Source organism: Amblyomma mixtum, chromosome 9 (genome assembly GCF_055824585.1).
Source record: "Amblyomma mixtum isolate Tamu chromosome 9, ASM5582458v1, whole genome shotgun sequence".
NCBI classification, from domain to species: domain Eukaryota; kingdom Metazoa; phylum Arthropoda; class Arachnida; order Ixodida; family Ixodidae; genus Amblyomma; species Amblyomma mixtum.
This window is the reverse complement of record NC_143020.1, coordinates 17,128,365-17,147,998: the sequence shown is the minus strand read 5'-3', so window position 1 is coordinate 17,147,998 and position 19,634 is coordinate 17,128,365. Positions and strand designations below refer to the sequence as shown.

The 19,634-nt window shown below is 45.6% G+C and overlaps 1 protein-coding gene across 1 annotated transcript in view; it reads right to left on the bottom strand.

Moving 5' to 3' along the window:
* LOC149328406 (uncharacterized) overlaps nucleotides 1-19,634 on the bottom strand; it is a 62,623-nt gene that overhangs the window by 27,744 nt on the left and 15,245 nt on the right. The window contains exons 2-3 of the mRNA XM_089558988.1: nucleotides 15,151-15,346; nucleotides 5,840-5,894 (exon numbers count right to left, since the gene is read on the bottom strand). Coding sequence (XP_089415114.1) covers nucleotides 5,840-5,894; nucleotides 15,151-15,346 — 251 coding nt within the window. The remainder of the gene's footprint in view (nucleotides 1-5,839; nucleotides 5,895-15,150; nucleotides 15,347-19,634) is intronic.

Below are 19,634 nucleotides of genomic sequence, written 5' to 3'. Positions count from 1 at the left end.
TGCCTCCACCGCACCTTTTGGGAAGATGCAATTTGGGTAGGCATACAACTGAATGCGTATGTGTTGTCGGTTCGAATCTCTCCTGCATGCTAGCTTACAATTTAAACAGAACACGTAAGCTATCTGCAAAGAAAAACAGTATGACAGAAAGAGGAAAGCTTTTCGATGAACGGTCGCTCAAATTTGTGTGCCGATATAGCATGTAATGCTGGCGCAGCATCAAGGTTCGCCGGTGCTACACATATGAGACAATAAATTTATATGATTGGAATTGCGGCACCGCTCGCGGGGGTTCATTGGTTAGCGCGCTCGGCTTGTGAGCCGGAGTGCACGAGTTTCGATGGAGGCTAAGCGCAAGTGGCACTCGTCTGTAGTGCTGTGTCAGTGCACATTAAAGATCCCCATGTGTTCGAAATAATTACCGCACCCTCCACTATGGCCCTCCTTTCTACTTCTCTTCTCTAACTCCATCCTTTATCCGCTCCCTTCATGTGCGGTTCACGTGTCTACCGACAACTAACAGATACTAACATTTACTTTCCTCAAAAACCAATTTTTCTATCTGCGGCGTTCGGCTTGTTTGTGTTCTACGGCCGCATGATAACGTCCCCAATTAAGGCGAAATACGTGGCGAAGCTCATGGAGCACGTAGTGCAAACGAGGTTAACGAGGTACATGGAAGAAGTAAACCTGGGGCCGCACGAGATGGTGGGCCTTAGACCTAAGCTCAGCATGTAAGCTCAGACTCAAATATGACATTACAGACAAGAAAGGATTAGATGCCAAGGTGATCCTAGGTCTTGACCTCACGAAGGTCTTCGACAACGTCAGACACGAGGCTGTGGTCAGAGTTCTGGAGGAAGTAAACATGGGCGAGAGCACATACGGGTACATCAAGGACTTTCTCCGAAGGCGGTGATTAAATTCCAGAATGCACAGTCCCCCAGCATAGGGCTGGGCAGCAAAGCTACCCAGCAAGCAGTCGTACTGTCCCCCTTCCTATTTAACATAGCGATGAGAGGTTGCCCGGCCATGCTGAATAAGATCCCGGATCTAAAATTTGCATGTACGCGGACGAAATAAAAATGTTTATGAATAGCGGAAGCGACGCGGAAATTGAGTGGAGTCTGCAATGGGCAGCAGACGTAGTGGTGAAGTACGCGGCCGAAAGCGGCTTGCCGTGCTCACGTCAAAGCTCTTTGTGTATAATAGCGACGGCAAGAATAAGAGAGAAGTAGATATTAAAGCTGTGGTGGGAGGCCTGGAAGTTCCCAGGATGGAGGAAATGAGGGTCCTAGGCATGTTTATCAACAAGAAGGCAACGGTACCTGCACCGTAAAGAAATTAGCCACATATGCCAGAATGATCTTAATTCTCTTGAGCGTTGGTGCCACATTAACCGCCTGTCCGTGAACGTCACTAAAACTTGTTTTCAGATTTTCCATCCCCCTCAGAAGTCATTGCCCATCACACCACTTCTATACCTCAATTCTGCTGCTATTTCACCGCAAGATCGAGTTTCTTTTCTTGGTGTTATCATTGACCCTCACTTAAAATTCCATCATCATGTAGCTGAAACGTGCAAGAAAATTTCTTATGGATTACGCGCACTAATTAAAGCCCGAAGCTATTTTCCAGTCCAAACTTTATTATCTCTTTACTACGCATTCATCCACAGCCACTTAAACTACGGTATCTCATCTTGGGGTAATGCCTATCATATTCATCTCTGGCCTTTAATAAAACTGCAAAAGCAAGCCATGCGCATCATAACCAATACCCCTCGAATGTCACCCTCCCGCGTTTTGTTCATAGATTTAAACGTTCTACCTATCTCGGCCCTTTATTTTTACAACCTTGGTATCCTATTCTTTAAGATTCTTCATCATTGTCTCCCGCTAAGCATATTTCCTCCCGGCACGATCATGAGCAACACCGTCACTCGTTTTGCGCTGCGTAATAACTTTTTACTACCTAAGGTCAGAACTAACTACGGGAAACAATGCCTTCATTTTTCATCCGTATCATTTTGGAATTCTTTGAACATGGACATCAAACAAACTAATACGCTTTCTTTATTCAAGGTCAAACTAAAGCTTTTCCTTCTTAATTTGTGATTTTTTGTTATGTTATTGATTCTATGTATCGCGGCATCTGTGAGTGTTTTATTTTACATTATCGTGCATTACATTGTTTGTATTTAAATATTTCAGTAACTAATATTACACTATGTGCCTATATTTATTCTGTTTCGTCGCTAGTTAATGTGTTGTGTATTTTATATTATGTTGCTTATTGAAATTTATTTTCATGGGAGGTCCCGCCCGCGGTCTTGTACCATGGGACCTCTCGCTGTATAGAATTGTAAATTTTATTGTATTAATCAATAAACTTTCAACTTCAACTTCAACTTCAAGTGGCAGGCGTATTCAGGAGAGTAGCGGTAAAAGGGAGAGGTCTAAATGAAAAAAATCTCCTGAGAATGTTGCAAGCATGAGTAATAATTCGGATCTGCTACTGGACGCCGTACCTAAACATGAGCAAGGCAGAAATAGAGAATGTACACAGAATATTGAGGAAATGCGCCAAGCGAGCTATGAGACTCTCCATATCCTAATCGACGGACCGGCTTGAGAAAATGGGGGTACACAATCGATTGGCTGAGCTGGCAGCAGGGGTGAGAATATCCCAATTACAACGGCTCGGCCAGTCCGAAATGGGCAGGACAATACTTCACTGGGTAGGAATCGGGAAAGAAAGTAGCACGCACAAGATGGTCAACATGCCGGCAGGGCTCACAGCCAAGATACGCGTCCCACCTACGCCGGGGAACATGAACCCCAACTATAACAAGGAAAGGCGAAAACATAGGGCTAAGGCCCATGATAGGTAGATGAAGGAGCGACCGGGAGACCTGGTGGCTTATGTAGACGCGGCGTGCGGACAGCACGGGGCGGCTGTATCAGTGGTGGTCGACAGGGCAGGAGGTTAAATGGTAGCGGATTCGAGCCGCACAAAGTTGACAACGAGGCGAGAGAGTTGGCGATAACGCTCTTTTGGGCCAGTACAAAAGCCACCACGATTTTAAGTGACAGCAAATATTCAGTGAGGAACATCGGGAAAGGAAGAGTCTCAGAAGAGGCCAAACGCGTCCTCGAGGCGAGGCCGATAGATATGTCAGGCACTTAGATATTATTTAACAGTGCCACCGCTAGAAGGACGGGCGTCCTTTCTCACGCCACATACATGCCTCGAGCACATATTGCGCAGTGTCAGTGCTGGCTGTGGAAACAGTGTCTGCTTACTGGTACTAATTAGCGTAAGGTAAAATTCGGAGTGCTGCATTGGACGCTTAGAGTATTTGTGCAGGGATCAATGTACAGTATAGCACTCCGCTCACTTTCATTGTTTTATTGGACTGGACACGGACCGCGGCAGCCTCATTCATTACAGACGCGAAAACACTGATATATTTCGCCTTGTCCGAAAGCAACACAAGCCTGTCCGAAGCCCGAGAACGACGCATAAAAGAAGCGCGATTTTTGAAAATACCGAATGATTTATTTCCTTGGTGTAGTTGAAAGAGGCCTGTTGCGAAAGTCAAGCAAGTAGATGTCATTTCTTGTATGTCCAGAATAGGACAATTTGATCCTCTAGCACTGAAAAAGACGGCTAGCGTTGTAATATTTATACTTCACAGTACTGCATTAGTGCTTGTTCTGCGCAGATGCCGTCAAACGGTAGCGCTGATTTTTAAAATTTTATTCGACATGATAGCTAAACTAACAGTGCCTGTGCATTGTTTTGCCCTGATCTGTTAATACAGGATATCGATAAAAATACATTATGTTATAATGTTTTAAATTTTTTTACGAAAAAGAATGAAACAAAAACAGTAGAAGAGGAGGAAAGTTAGTAAGAACCAAGGTAAAAGCGAGATTTTTATTTTCGCTCAAAAAATCGTGGAAGCAAGCACAATCATTCACAAAGACAATGCAGATAAGGCGGCGAAGACAAAATCTGGGGCACTAACACCATAGCCAAAAAATGATACTGCGTGGATTGGCGAAGTACGAATTAGGTGCCCAAGCCCTTTGCTTCGATGCTAGGTTTTCAAGGTCAAGCATGCTTCAACGAAAGATCTTCAAAATGATACTTAAGGTCTGGCACAAAGTAAGACGTGATAGTGTTAACGAGTTAAAGCCTACATATGTAGAATTGGCCATTCTCTGCTTAACTTTTCCAGGCTGTTGGCAGTCCTCATATCACTCCTGCCTCGGTGATAAAGCGTTTAAGCGATTCGCCACTACTCTGCGATGATGGCAGGTGCTGGCATTTGTGAGGCTCATGAGAGGCAGGTTGTGCTCCCTGGCCAACCTCTGGCGATCACTCATTGATTGAACAGCCGCCATCCCCGGTCGGCAGTTTTCTCACAGTACGATGGGAACGTTGTGATGACATCAAAAAGTCACTTGATCTAGTGGCCCTTCTTTCATCTAGGGGGCAGGTGGCCGCCTAGGTGAAAGAAAGGCCACTGAAAGCAACCACCGGGGGCAGGGAGCCGACAACCCAGTAGCTACACAGGCACTATGCATACAACGTTTAGACGCCTCTATAGAGAACCTAATGCTAAGGCACCAAAAGTGTGAAGAGGAGCAAGCAGAAAGTGGAGACAGGGATGACTGTTTCAGGTTCGCCACCCAAAACGACAAATGGGCCTTCAAGCCAGCGTAGGGACCATTCCCCATTGTGGGCCCGCCTTTCAGTTGAACCTCCCCTTCTGCGACACGGACGAGGAACGACACCGCCTGCAATTTTAGCGGCTACCGGCTACCATAGAAAAGGAACACCTGCGTATGAACTTCCGCATGGGCGGTTCTGGTTGGTAGCGCCCAGTCTTCAAGACTGGTTGTGGGAGACGAGGGTGTGCAACGCGAGTTTGTCTGACCTTTGCATTTCAAACATTATAAATGAATAAATCTTCTTTTCCAGCTAAGATATTGGCAATTCTTTCTGTTCTAAAATCCGCTTGACATGACGAACTCTTTTAAAAAGATGCTAGGATTTCTACTAATAGTATCTGAAATTGGTTTGGTGCAGATTGTTCTGCGTACACGTATTGTCTCCACGCTACCATTCTAGATTGATTGCTCTATTCAATGCAACTCGAGCATTTTTTCGAGTTTCGACTGCTTAACTTTGACCTTCAGCCATCATGAAGGTCAAGCCTTCAAGTTCAAGCCGGAGTCACATAAGTGCTATATCTTTGCATAGCTTACATCGAGTAGAATTCAGCTCTGTAATTAGGCGTGGCAATTAACTACACTTACTTTGCTAATTGCGACTCAAATTGGAACTTTACGCTACAATGTCGTCATATATTGTTGGATAGCTTATATCGGCTACAATGACATTTTACTAATAACACGTCTTAATTACTTACCGCTGTTTAGTTAACTGTGGCTAAAATTTGAACTTTATGCCATAATGTCCAGACATACATCGTTGAACACATTTCGAAGAGTAGAACTCGAAAATATATATCATCATGCAGCTATCTCTCAATCTTAGGGCGAACCATGGTTAAATCCCTATGATTTTTTGACGATATCACCTGAAGAATGACACCGAGGAGCCTCATGTAGTCTTCTGAGCTAGCTGCCTGCGCTTGCTTGAAAATTTCTGAACTTGTCGGCGAAAGAAGTCAAATGATGTGCAGACCAAGCTAATAAAACTTAACGGCAGATAGCGAGTCTAGAACTTACAAAGTGGCGATAAGCATGCAAGAGCTGTCCGAATTCTTTAAGCTGTAGCCAGCAATTATATCGATTCAACTTACTGAGGTAATTATCCCAATTACACAGTCCTTTTCCAATCTTGTCGTCGAAGACACCCTGAAACATGAAGGAGTCATATGATTGTTGCAAAGTGCGGTTTGCAAGCAGTTCATCTGGCACTAAATAGATTAGAAAAGTGCTGCAAGCCTCCTAAGGCACAGTCGCCTATAAAGCGGTCGCACGCACAGCGAAAACATCGGCGCTAAGCAAATTTAGATGCTTGTGGTCGTACCTCTCTTCGTTTTTTCGTTGGCTTTTTCTCAATGCCTTGTCGTTACTGCTTGCTATCGAAATGCTAGCACACTGTAACGAACTTCAAACTTCCAATTTGGATTAGGTGCATGACTTCTTCGACCTCATGCATGCTCTATTCTTATTTTACATGCAGTGCCCCTTAAAAGGCAAGCTTTCTCTATTTTCACGCATTACGCAAACGATATAATGGCTATAAATTTCAACCGAACAGGCTCTTTAATCTCCAAAGGCAAATACTACAATGCAACTTTAACGATTTGTTTGAACAGAAGATGTAATGAGGTACAGATAGTTTAGCGGGACGTAAATATGTCGTCATTCTGTGGCAATTCAACGCATGCAGACACGTGCACACACTTGAGTAAAAACGCTTATCCTCCTTGGGACCATTCTTTGAGTACCTGTTTTTTTCTTCTTTAATCGTAACTTTCATGATTATACCGGTATAGTGCGCCAAATTGCAGTAATCCGCCCCTAAGGTACACGTTTCTTATCATGCCTAAAATTATTGAGCATCACAGGTACCTGGAAGCTCTCAGAATTAAATTTTCATCGTTAAGCCAAACTTTTCTTATCTTGTCTAAAATTATTGGGTATCACAGGTGCCTGAAACCGCTCACACATTGTTTCTTTTAGAAATCTAGAAGTGAATCTGTGGACTGTGAAAGAAGCATATATTTTCAGGTGGATGCCCTCTACATCAAAATTTATAGTAGATTAATTAGGTATTTCAACGACAGTAATGTAAGATATCATGACTGCAGTGGGCCAGACTTTTGGGCAAGTTGGTGTAGTTTCATGAAAAAAAATGCAGCGCACACTTTGACAGAGCACAAAGAACAAGACACCACCAGAACTGACTTGTGGTGACTGGTGACAGCCAGGAAGGCCTCCAACTCCAAGCATTGCTACTTCATGAACGTTAGCTGTGTAACATGGCTTATTAAGATCGCTTCTATCTCCGATCTTCTACTGTCGAACCAAGCGAAGAACACGCACAATTAGGAGGAAAACGAGCGACTCCTAGAGGACATCTGTGGACTCCGAGAGCAAAATAAAACACAATGAGGAAATTAATCAGTTCTAGAACCCCCCCCCCCCCTCCACAGGGATGAATGGGAGAGAGCGCAGAATCGTACAACTACGCGAGGTGCAGAAACAGTAGGAACAATATATGCAAGCTCTCACCAAGCTAACACAAATACTTCGGCAAATAATACACTTGGAATTTTCAACCAATCAACCCAATGCATTTCAGCCGCCTTCCGAAGGACCACCCTGCTCGGCAAGTAAAACAGCGAGCTACAGAGTCAAAATCCACACACCTGCTCAACTACTCCGACGCCAACATTCATCTTTAATAAAACACTAAAACAGACTACTCACAGCGTGGCAGTGGAATTGGCGAGGCTGTAGCAGAAAAACGTTAGACAGGGTTTAATCCCGGTTATACCCAAAGGTCGAGCGATAGGCTCTGGCATGACCAGACAGATGGCCCTGGCTCCTAATATTCCATGGATATTGAGAGAAGCGCCGCTATGCGGCGTTCATATTCCCGTCATACTTTGGCTTCACTTCAATCGACCTTACTGTAATGCCACTTCAAAGAAATTTATTTAAGGTGAATTGCGAAAGGTCAAGCGTAAAAGGGCAAGCCACTAAGGTGAACGTGAGGCACCATGCTCTATCTTTGGTAGGCATTGTACAAAACAGGGTTTTAATGTAGTTCAGCCTTTTATAGCGCCAAACAACTCCCACACCTTCAAGGTCAAATTCTTGCAATAGGCTACGTGAAATTTGTTGTTTATCATCGTGTCGGGCACCTTCTATTTTGGGTGGACATCCGTTTGGTCGAAATAGGTCGAGAAGAATTTTGAGGATGTCCTAGGCAAATTTTCCGAAATGACCCCGGCCAAATAAGGAGGTTCCCATTATGTTGGGCACGGCCAATTGTGGCTAGCCATTGATTTTAATAGAAAAACGGCCAAGATCAAATTTCGGGGGTGGCCCGGGCCAAAGGCTGTTGCTGACGGCTTTGCAAGGTCACACAGGTCAAACTTATTCGCATCCCGGAGATCGACTTTTGCATCTAGTAAAGCTGTCAGTCTAAAGCAGAGATCCCTCACACAACCACTCTGCAGTGCACCTGCACCCTTAGATGGCATTGCTCCGCAAAAAAAGATACACAACGCCACAGGCCGGCTACAGACATGCAGACCTTCCCTCTGAAGAAACGGGGAGTCTAAACGTAACTTGTCTAAACATGTGCAGCCCTCAGAGTCACTGCCGAGACTCATTTTACCTGCTTTTGGCAAATGCCCTCACCTCTACTCAAGGCAACTTGATCAAGCTGGTGAATTGAACGCAGCGCACCCGGCATGGGTGTATTATGAATGCAGCTGCTAAGGATACAAAGCTCCCCAGCGTCACAAAGAAAACTTGCGCTATCAAAACCTAGTACGAAACTAATCGCATCCGATTTCCTCAGCCCTCTCGTCGGTGATCACTACGTCACCATTTGCAGAATGCCATTTGGCAAACACTGCAATACACTCCAACCCGCCCACTCAATGACCGGAATGTATTTAGTAAGGCGCGACCGCACAACACATAGTCAACAGTGCGCTTCTTTTTAAAATAAATGGCGAAACTGCATCCCGAAATCTCTGCACATTCCACAGAGCTTGCACTCATCACTGAGCTACCTGCTCGCTATACAGACGAGCCTTCTAGGCCTGTGGAAAGCCAGATGCACTCTTCTCAATCATTGGAAGCAAAAGTGGCACAACCAACACAGAAACTAAGAATCGTGTAATTTAGCGCAACAAGCCTGCGAATATACACACGACAAGAAAAAGGGCAGACCATTTTTCGATTTCCTGCCGGACATGCTCTTCCGTCGCACCTGGCATGGCCATGACTTTGGCGGCCTTGCTACCTCCAGCTACCCCATATAACGGCATGTATCGAATCATGCAATAACCGAACTATGCTGTAGAAAACAGATTATGCTCCATACCACCGTGTAGCGACACACGAAGTCATGATCTTCAAACGCTCATTCCAGACTAATCCGATGGCCTATATCTCATTTAAAACCAAATCTGGTATATGCAGGATGACTCCTTGATTCAAGCACTTACTGACCAATTTAGCAGCAACTAGACATCGACCACTTTAGCAAGCACTGCACGACTGGTACCTTCCGATCTGACTGGAAGCACGCGGCAATCATCCTTATCTTGAGGACACCCAAAACTACTTATCCCTCGACAGCCTGCGTCCTAGCGCCCTCAGGTCATGCGTCGGCAAACTACTGGGCCCTACCATGCACAGTCGCATGCACCCTTACCTGTAATATAAAGAGGAGTACTTGACACAATGTTTAGCTCCCGTTCACACCTGTCTATGCAAGAAGTACTCCAAGATATGAATGAAGTAATCCTGGGGCAAATTTCCACTCCAGCTACATAGTTATTCATGTACTGCATTTTACGGTTTTTGGAGAATCCATGGCACGACTCCTGCTCGCGAACCTGGGTACCAGATTTTGCGGGAAGCGTATATACGATAACATTCTGAACTCCTCACCCAACATTTGCATGCTTAAACGTGGCACGGCAGTGGATCTCCTCTGCTAACCGAACTCAGTCAGCCTTGCCGTAACACCACAGCAACCATTACCGCTGGGATCCCTACGCTAGCGGGTTAGCTTCCTTGGCTTCCACATGCAGCAACATTGCAGCGCAACCCACAGCTTACACCTTCTCAAGCTGACCACAAGTCCAATCCTCTGGATAATCACCAAGATCTCCATGAAGCATGAGCGTCGCAAAGAGGCTGACGCCCTCCCGCTGGTTCAGGGGCTGGTTATGAGCCGTATCACATATGTTACCTCGTGTCCACTCGTCAAGTCTAGACAGCTACACAGAGTTGCGGTTGCGCCGGCCAGCATAAACTCCGACAGAACTCTTGCCAGTCATCAAGGAGCATCTAAATATACACTCATTCCCAGAAGTACTCACCCATTCTACCACACAGGACAAACGAAGGCGTGAGCTAATAAAGAAAGGGCCGGATCTCGAGTAAATTATCGCAAGTACGCTACACAAAACGCAGCTCACTATCCGGGCCGCACAGCCACCACAATTACCGTAATTCAACTAGCGCTAGATATGGCGGCGCCAGCATCCAACCCAACCGTCACAATGTTAGAAGCAGAGGAGGGTTCGGCAAAAATTGAGCCTGTCTCGGAATTTAAAAGCTTTGGAGTGTATTTCAATGAACATTTATCATCGAATAAACATATAGATAATACGATTAACAAAATTGCTAAGGTAGTGGGTATCCTTTCCAGGCTTCGGTATTGTTTACCACAATGTGTAAAAAAAATTATCTCTCAGTCCCTGTTTTCTTCTATTATAGGTTACTGCTTTTTGGTTTGGGGGACCACCACCTTTTCGAATGTTAGCAAGCTTCATAGATTAAAAAACGAGCCCTTAGAATCTTCGTCAACGTTTCTCGAGACGCACGAACAGAAGCGATTTTTCGTAAATTGAATATAATTCCTATCCCGCAGCAATATAAACAAACCTTATTAAGACGCTACAGGACTACAGCCATAAACACAGCTATCTTCTTCAAGGAACTCTACAGGCTTAAACGCAAGTCTCACAGTTACAGCACTCGTACAAAAAATAATTTCGTCATTCCACAAACCCGAGCAAATTACGGACGGCAAAGCATTAGTTACACCTTACCTCTTCTTCTAAACACAATTGACTAGTTACAGTGTGCAGATAACGTTATTATTATTTTTATTACCTCACTGAAAGTGCGCATTTCTGTAAATATGTTTTCCACACTGCGTCTATGTTTTTTTCTTCTTTGCCGCAATCGTACGTCACCTCTTCTACAGTCTTTAGTTAAACATTATATGAAAGTACCATTTCGCCCTGTTGTTTCTGTTAAAAATATATTTCATTGCATAGTCAATCTTACGCCGAAGTTACCAAGTTTTTGTACGGGGCGCAGCCCCTCGTCAAGCCTTTAATAGGCTTTTTGACTGCGCCCCTACCATCTTTGTGACGTTCAAAGTAAAGATGACTTGACTTGATTTGACTTGACTTGATATACATTTCCTACGGCCTCTCTGTAGCACCACAAATATTCCAGCCTTGCAATGAGCATGCGGTGTCGAGGAGATTTCTCAGTACCTACGCCACCACCTCAAGGACTGTCATAATGGTACCTACCCTTGATCCTACACAACAACGACCACCCCGGCACCAGGAGCCTAAATCGACCCTTCCCTCACATGAGGCAGCACCGAACCAGTAACGAAAGCCTCCTACCGCCAAAACGCCTCTGCAGGCAAGTATATCCATCGCTCCAGAAACTACTCACGCCAGATAAGTTATTATCCTGGGAACAGCTGAAAGCCATCATATATGCTGATCAGGGCTTGCTACACAAAATGAACTCCATGCGCTATCCTAAGAAAAGTTCACACTGTAATGAGCAACCTTATCAATACAACACCACCTGGGCGGATGAACTCCATCCGGCAGCACCCGTGCCTCGCAACGCGCACCTCTTGGCGTGACGCCCTACAGAGCATAGCCCCGTAGCCAAGGCTAGTTCCGCAGCTTCCGCTCCTGTACCGCGCCAGGCAGACGGCATTCAGCACAACTCATTAAAAAAGGCCGAAATAATTTTTGACTGCCTTAGCTACATAAGCCGTACGCCCTGCTGTAGAGGCTCCTGTCATAGTTAGCAGCAAGTAAGCGTAGACCCCTTTTGAATAAATCGAATCGCGCTGCCGGTGAACTAGGTGAAAGCTACGCTTAAGCGGTAATGTTTGAGGAACCAGCGGAGCCCACGCTGAGCCAAGATGAACGGGTAATGATTGTTATAATGAGACCCACTACACCCGCTGCAGTGGAAACGCCTAAGCTCTCCATTCAACCGTGTCCTGTTGCAGCTACGGCCACCTTACCCCTGCGTACTTCATCTGCCAACCTAATTTTCGGCCACCTCTTGCTGGACTTTTCTGGTCTTGGATTCTGCGGTGTTACTGTCAACAACAACGGCTATATTACCTTCGCATCACACGCCCAGCCCATACCCACTTATTCCCGCTTTCGACTAGCTCTCGGGCTTGTTCCCAGACCAACTCTACTCTATTTCTGTCTCCTAACGTTATGCCTACAAGTTTACTTTAAATAGCTCGCTACACTGTCCCCATCGTCAGTTGAACCCTTTTCATTAGCCTTCACGTTTCTGCTCCATAATTTGGTAGTGTTGTAAAATACACCTGTTGTAAAATTATCTCTTAAATGATAGTGCTAAACTGCCATTCATAATCTTAATCCACCAGGCAAGCTCGTCCCACCGCATTCTTATTCATTTAGCCATTTCCCCTTCATTGCCCGGATCTGCGGTTGCTACCTGCACCAAGTTGATGTGTTCATTTATCAATTCTAGCACCTCGCTGCGTATCCTCAACTGCTGTCCCCTTACGAGACTGGTGAATATGACGATGCTACTGCTTAATGATTTTAGACGCACTATTACGCTTTTCCTCCTTAGGTTTGATCATGTTTGGCAGTCGGTGCCCTCAGGTAGTGTTACCAGTGAATCGCAGATTACTGCACGTTCACAATCGATCGTAATCGTTCTCAGTCCCAACCCAGTACTCTCGATACCTCCTGTAAACAAGCAGTGACTTGCACTGGAGAGATCTAGGAAGTGCACGATGATGCCCGTGTCACACGGTAACGCACGATCACGGGCAGTTTTTACGATGACCCCCATATGTATGGTGTCCTTGCACTGCATGCTGCCAACTTTATAGTCGGAAGGTTATCTACTCTCCAGGATACGATATTTTATTAAATGTCATAACGCGCGTATCACTGTGAAGGGCAGCCAAATCCACCCCGCGAATAATGAATACCGGTAGTACCTAGGCAGAAGCAAGTATAAAACGGCACGTGAACTCCTGGAGGCCTTTCACATAAAGGAAAAAGCAGATTGCTGCATTAGTGATGCATCCGTTTTTTTGTACGCTTCAGAATTCAACCTTTTTGCGGCATTATGATAAGATGTTATTTCTTGGCACGTGTTTGTTATGGTTTTCTTTTTGTAGTGCGCAGATGCGTGAGCCATTTTAAGCTCGAAATCTTTTCGCAGTAAACCAGTTGTGAGTGCAGCGTTCGTGCGTGTTTTTTGTGTGTTCCTTCTACATGTGTTTGTGCTTCTTCGCTGCAATATGAATCAAGTAGTATTTAAAGTTTATTGAAATAATAGTTCTCAAATCTATTGCTGCCACTGACTCCGAGCCGCCCTATGACCGACCCGTAAGAAGCATCTCTGTGCTGTGAACTGACGTAACGGAAAATCCACCTTAACGGTACTCGATTCGTGGCTCGCCTCGTGTCAACACCTGGCAGAGCTTACGAAGTAGCTGATGGAAAATGGACCCTGTAGCTCAAAGTTTTCTGCACTACTTCATGATGTTATTCTGCGCGAAATACCTCTCATATGCCAGTAAGAGAAACTAAATTTATGCAAAATGTGGAGAATGATACTGACGCCTCCAAGCCAAGTAGCCTGGATGGTGTATAAACTAGGCACGCGTCCCGTGTTGAAGCTTTTAAAATTTACACGTGCATGTTAAATACTCCCGGGGATACTGTCAAGCACAGCGAGGCCAGTATTGATGTTCTGAGGAAGGGGATTGATAGCGTACTGCGTCTCATCGAAAAGAAAAGTTTTCCTCTATACCTTCTTATGAAATCCGAAGTAAATGCGAATTTGATGCATTTATTATCTACTTAAAAACTTTTGCATTTCCATTTCGTAAAGTGTTTCAGACCTTTGCAATTGTGCGCTATTGAAAACTATTTAAAACTGCCGCTGACAACTATGTATTTAACTAATATGCTTTGTAGCTTATTTGCACCTTTAATTTTCGTAGGTTTACGGTTTTTCTTTGCTGTATTACATTGTGCTTTCGTTATGCAGCATTATGATTTTACTTTTATTATTATTACTAATCCATTTTTTCTGTAACGCAAAGCGAAACGAAATGATAGCACAGCTGAGAATCAAACATCCCGCGGGGTTTGCTTTTCACGAAAAGAGCACATTGCATGAAAGGCAGGGAAAAATTCGGTCCCTATACTTTTTGAAATGTGGACTCCACACCCAAATGCAATGCGTCCTCGAATGATCAATATTAAATAGCAGCCGAAGTAAAGAAACCTGCTTCGCTGATCACAGTAGTGCGCGGCCGCTCAGTGTTGTGTCAGCGAGGTTGTGCACGCCAAGATAACCATGGCGCACCCTGTCGCATTCGAGAGATCACACAAGATATACCGCTGGAAGCGTTTCAAGCCGAAGGTTTGCCTTCAACAAATTACTGTGGTGCTCTGCCGCTATGCCCGACATTTACAATGGTCCACATAACACCTTGGTCCCCAGCCCTGTCTTGCAATATATACGCGACCGATTCCTGCCGGCTTGTGATGTAGTGTAGAGTTGGTCCCGTAGACCAGGCGGAAATAGTGAAGCTTTGTGCAGAGGCTATTTCCTTTTTCTCTTGTGTCCCACAATCAGAGAAAAGCCAATTGCTGCATACTGCTCCTGTTTTGTGCGTAGCAGCGCTGTACTTTACTTTAAGCCGTACACGCGTCTATTTCCTGCACAGCATGCCAGCAAATTCTTCCCAATCCATGAAATCGGGGATAAAGCTATTGCGAGCATACGTGGCTTGAAATAGGATTCTATTTTTTGATCTCATTCTGTTGTTGAACTAGAGCAGCTCTCGAAAGGCACTGCTTCTCTGTGTTTATCACTCCAACACTGACTTTGCGAAAACAAGACATCTTCTTTCGTCTAGCTGTAGAAGCCCTCGGTGGAGCGTGCTTGTGTTGTCTCAGAGCACAAGAATTTCACCGCGTAAAGAAGTACACATACAAAAACATGAGCAGTTTTTTTGTTTCTACTCAAAAGTGCACGGTTCAGCATTGCGTCGCAGAGCGCATCCACTCGCGTATGCATGCTTTGTCGAGACGTGTCGAGCACCCAAGGAATAGTAGGTGCCTTGGTTTATAGGAATATTGAATTCCTCGTACTTCTCGTTATCGCCCATACCTTTGCCATTATAGTAGTAGTAGGATTTACCCTTAATTACTTGGCAATCACTGTACCAAGTGCCACTATAATAAAAGCCAATTCGGACGTGGGACCTGCAAAAGTAATAAAAGAAGGCTGAGTAAGGATTAATAGACAAACAAAGCGGTTAGTATTCAGACAAAAAGTATTAATCGCTACATGCGTGCAAAATGCGTAAGATGTTCTTTTAGCAAACACTAAAATGTTGTAATCTTCAACCTCATAATGGTAGTAAAAATTGGCGTAAAAAATTGTTCTGCGTAAGCGGCAGAGTTCAGACATTCTTAATTAATGAAGACTTGCACTTTGGACGAGGACACACAGATAGAAGTGCACAGTATAAGCGCTAAACATCAACTACGTTCTTTACATCACAGAAAGACAGATACAGGTCTTGATAACATGAGTGTGGCGGGAAAGAAATCACTTAATCCATCTGGGGTATCCTTCCAGATACTGTTCTTCTCTTCGAGACAGGGCGAGTGAAGGTGTGCTGACGCACTTATCTCCTTCTCTGCTGACATAGTAGGCTCCCCATATTTCTCGGTGTAGCTTAGTACCCTCCCTACCGAGTCCACACGTGGCTTAAAATGCTGGCACGCACACACAACGCCTACAGTGTGTGGCTAAAAAGCCATCCTCCGCTAAGCAATCTACTGCTTTGTTGTGCTCTCGTATTCGATCATTTAGGCAGTCTCCCGACTGCCCAACATAGCACTTCCCACAGGAAGGTAGAATCCAGTGCGTAATAACAGTTCTGCAAGGAACATACAATCATGATTCGTACTGCAGGATTGCTTCTTTTTTTCATTCACAGCTTTGCACAAGCGGACACGCTTCTCGAGAATGGTGGACAAAACGTTTATACCAGACTTCCCTCCCGCATTTATCAGCCTGTGGGATAGCTCAGGGATGTACGGGATGGCTGTTCGCCTCAATATGGTGCCGCTTTTTTCTGTTCCCATAGCAGAGCGCCCATCTGCCTGGTTTCCTTCGTCAGGTCTTCCGCGACTACCGTCACTGTTTCACGACGTAAGCCGGCCTTAGTCAGCCGTAACTCTTGTGCATGCTGATTCTCCACGATTTTATGGTGACAAGACTTAACAAGAGCACCACGCAGGCAGTTTTTTTGTGATCCCCGCTTCACCAATTTCTTGGGGGCCGAACTCTATGCCTATATGTGTTTTCTTAGCGTGGCTGATACGCCCAGCAAATATGCCCGAACTAAAATACACATACAGCTCTAACTTCATGCGTGAGTCTAAGATTCCGCGAGCACTTCCTCAAGACCTGTGAGACACACAACCTGTGGTTTCTTGCTGTCATCGGAAAAATTCACAAAAACAATAATATCATCCGCGTGTCCAAAACAATTTACGACACGTTTTTCCTTCATCATGGACGCTGCAACACGTTCCTCAAATCGGGCTAAAAAGATTTCACAGGATTTCGGGGCTGTGCAGGGCCTATGAATCTGCTCTTTTCTTGTATTTACTGCTTGTCGTTAAAACTGAGAACGGTAGAAAGGTATCATTAAAGGCACGAAATTTCCTAACGAGACCCCGCTACCGTTTTGAAATCTGACCTCGCCCACACGCTCACTCCGCTTTTTAACAGCGTCTGACAACTCTGCCTGCGGAATACAGTAAAATAAATTCTGAACGTCTACTGATAAGCCACATGGCACCCGCTGTACCATCCACTGGTTTGGACAGAAATTCTGACATCCTTTGAATTAGCAACCTGAAAAGGATCATCATCATCTAGTAGTCTTAGGTGCTTGTGTAGGAAATGAGAAATCAGGTCTTGCCATCCTTTCTCAGATACAATGGTTCTGAGAGGCATGCCATTTTTTGTGAGTCTTAACCGAAAAGAAAACGTTCAGCCCCTGCTCTTCTCCTCTTGCCGCCGATTTATTTAGACCAGTCAAATTCATTCTTTTTTTGCAAACATTCAAAGCCTCTCTCTTTAATTTTTTTACAATACCAACGCCGTGACGTGAAATTCTTGTCAATCGCCTGCCTTGCCTCCTCCTGACACATCGACTTCGGCCGCGCGACAAAGCCGCCATCCTTATCTGTCGTCAGCAAAGAAACATCATTCTCCTTCGGGTATGGTAGAGTACGCACAATACCCGGAGGAGTACAGTACAGTTTTGTACAGTTAAGACCTTAGTGAAATCTTTCCAAGCTGAAACATTTCTGGCCGGACGACTTGCTCTACCATCGCAACCACGCATCGCTGCCTCCCGACTCCTAAGATAGAGAGGCAGAAGATGTACTTTTTTTTGCCACTGCTGTCTCCACTTCGCGCACTTTAGCGTGCGTTCCCAGACACCCTTCGAGCATGAGGGAGTAGCGGTACCAGACTGAAAGGAGATGCCCTCGACTCAGCGTGGCAAGTTCAGCAGAGACCAGTTACCAAGTGACAAGAGGTTTTTGGTTGTTTGGTGCCTAGTTTTGGCCAGTCGCAAACCAGAGAATCGGTTACAGCCAAAAGGTCACAAACAAAACAAACTTTATACAGCAATAAGACGATATCGAGGATTTCACAATCACTAGTACAAGCATCTACAAACTGATTAACAAAACAATGCCACTCGTGCAAAGTTACAGTCGAGAGAGACTACAATACAAAAGAATTATTGCACCGAAAGTGCGCTAACACGAGAGAGAAACAAACAAATAAAACACAATTTCTTCATCGGCACTGCAAGAGCCCGAGTACCAGTCATTCACGACGGTGCCCTCCCGCCGACTGACGCGCGCTGCCTCGTTGAGCCGTCACTGGGCGAGTAGTGTTGTCCCGGGAATCGAGCGGGCGCGCTTCATTGAAGCTTAAACGGCGGTTTGGGCTAGTCAACAGCGGTTAATGCCCTTCTTATATAGCCTTGCTCCACGTTTGTCTCTTCTTCGCGCTAAGGCAGGCGCGAGCATACACAATGTATCGGCTGTGCAGTCTCCTTCTCGCGCTGGGCCCGCGCCCCCATTGGTCAAACGCCGGCTGTGGCTTCGAGTTGCATCAAGAATTTGCTGGTCTGGCGCCACCGCTGATGCGCGAGTGAAGAGAGAGGGGGCATCTCTTAGCGCACGCAAGCCTACGTTTTCTTCGTCAACATCGAGTAGAAACGTCTCCAACATTCCAGAAAGTTCGACGTCATGGCTGGCGCAATCCCCCACGCGTCGCGTCGGTGAGCGGTGGAGGAGGGGAAGCCACACACAGGAAGACACACAAGGGGAAGGCCAGTCGCTCTCCGGCGTTTCGTTCTTCTCGGTTTCACGATGCGCACTGGCAAGAGGCGTCCGTGCGGCGCTGTTTTAGAGCGCAGCTCTTATTAGGCGCCCGTTTCTGCTTTTCGCGGCGTCGCCGTCGCCGTTGTCCGTTGTAGCCAGTAGAGGGTAAATGCAACCACCTCCACTCCTTAGCAAGAAACAAAAAAAAAAAAACAGCGCCGCGCGGACGGCTCTCGCGGCGCGCGTCATAAAACGGGAGAGAAGGGACCCCTGGAGAGCGGCTAGCCTGGCGTGTGTGGCTGCCCCCTCTCCCACGGCTCGGGCGTAGCGCAGGGGGGATTGCCGTCGATTGTTCTGGACTGTCCCAGTCGTTTCTACGCGATGCTGAAGGAGAGGGTGTAGGCTTGCGTGCGCTAAAAGATACCGTCCACCTCTTCACTCGCACGACGGCCGCGGCTACTCCGGCCCTTTGAAAAAAGAGGACGCGCGCCCAGCGCGAAAAGGACACTGCAGAGCCGACACTGTGTGTAAGTGCACGCCTGCTTTGGCGCGAAGAAGACAGACGTCGAGCGAGCCTATGTGAGGGGGGCCTTGGCCGCCCGAGCCGCCGTTTAAGCTTCAGTGAACAAATTTATTTGTTTGTTTGCCTCTCTCTTTCGTGGTAATGCACTTTAAGTGCAATAATTCATTTGTACTGTAATCTCGCTCAAGTGTAACTTTGCTGTCAGTGGAGTGTTTCTTGAAGAAAAATTATGTCTGAAACATAAACAGCTGTGTAATTGTACATACATCTCTTGCTCGCATTCTTTGCCTCAATCTATTGAAAAGCTAAAAAAGCTGATGAGCTGCGCTCAATGTATTTTGTTTCTTTTAAATAAAATTGCCAACGATTACGTTACTTCCTACGGCAAAACTTGAGCGCAGCTCATCAGCTGTTTCAGCGTTTCGATAGATTGAGGCAAAGAATTCGAGTAAGATATGCATGAAATAAAAACTGGTATGGCGCAAGAAACGGGGACACAGAAGGCACACAAAACACAGGACTGACGCCTTCTGTGTGCCTTCTGTGTCCCCGTTTCTTGCGCCATACCAGTTTTTATTTCATCATGAACCAACTCGCCCAAACTAG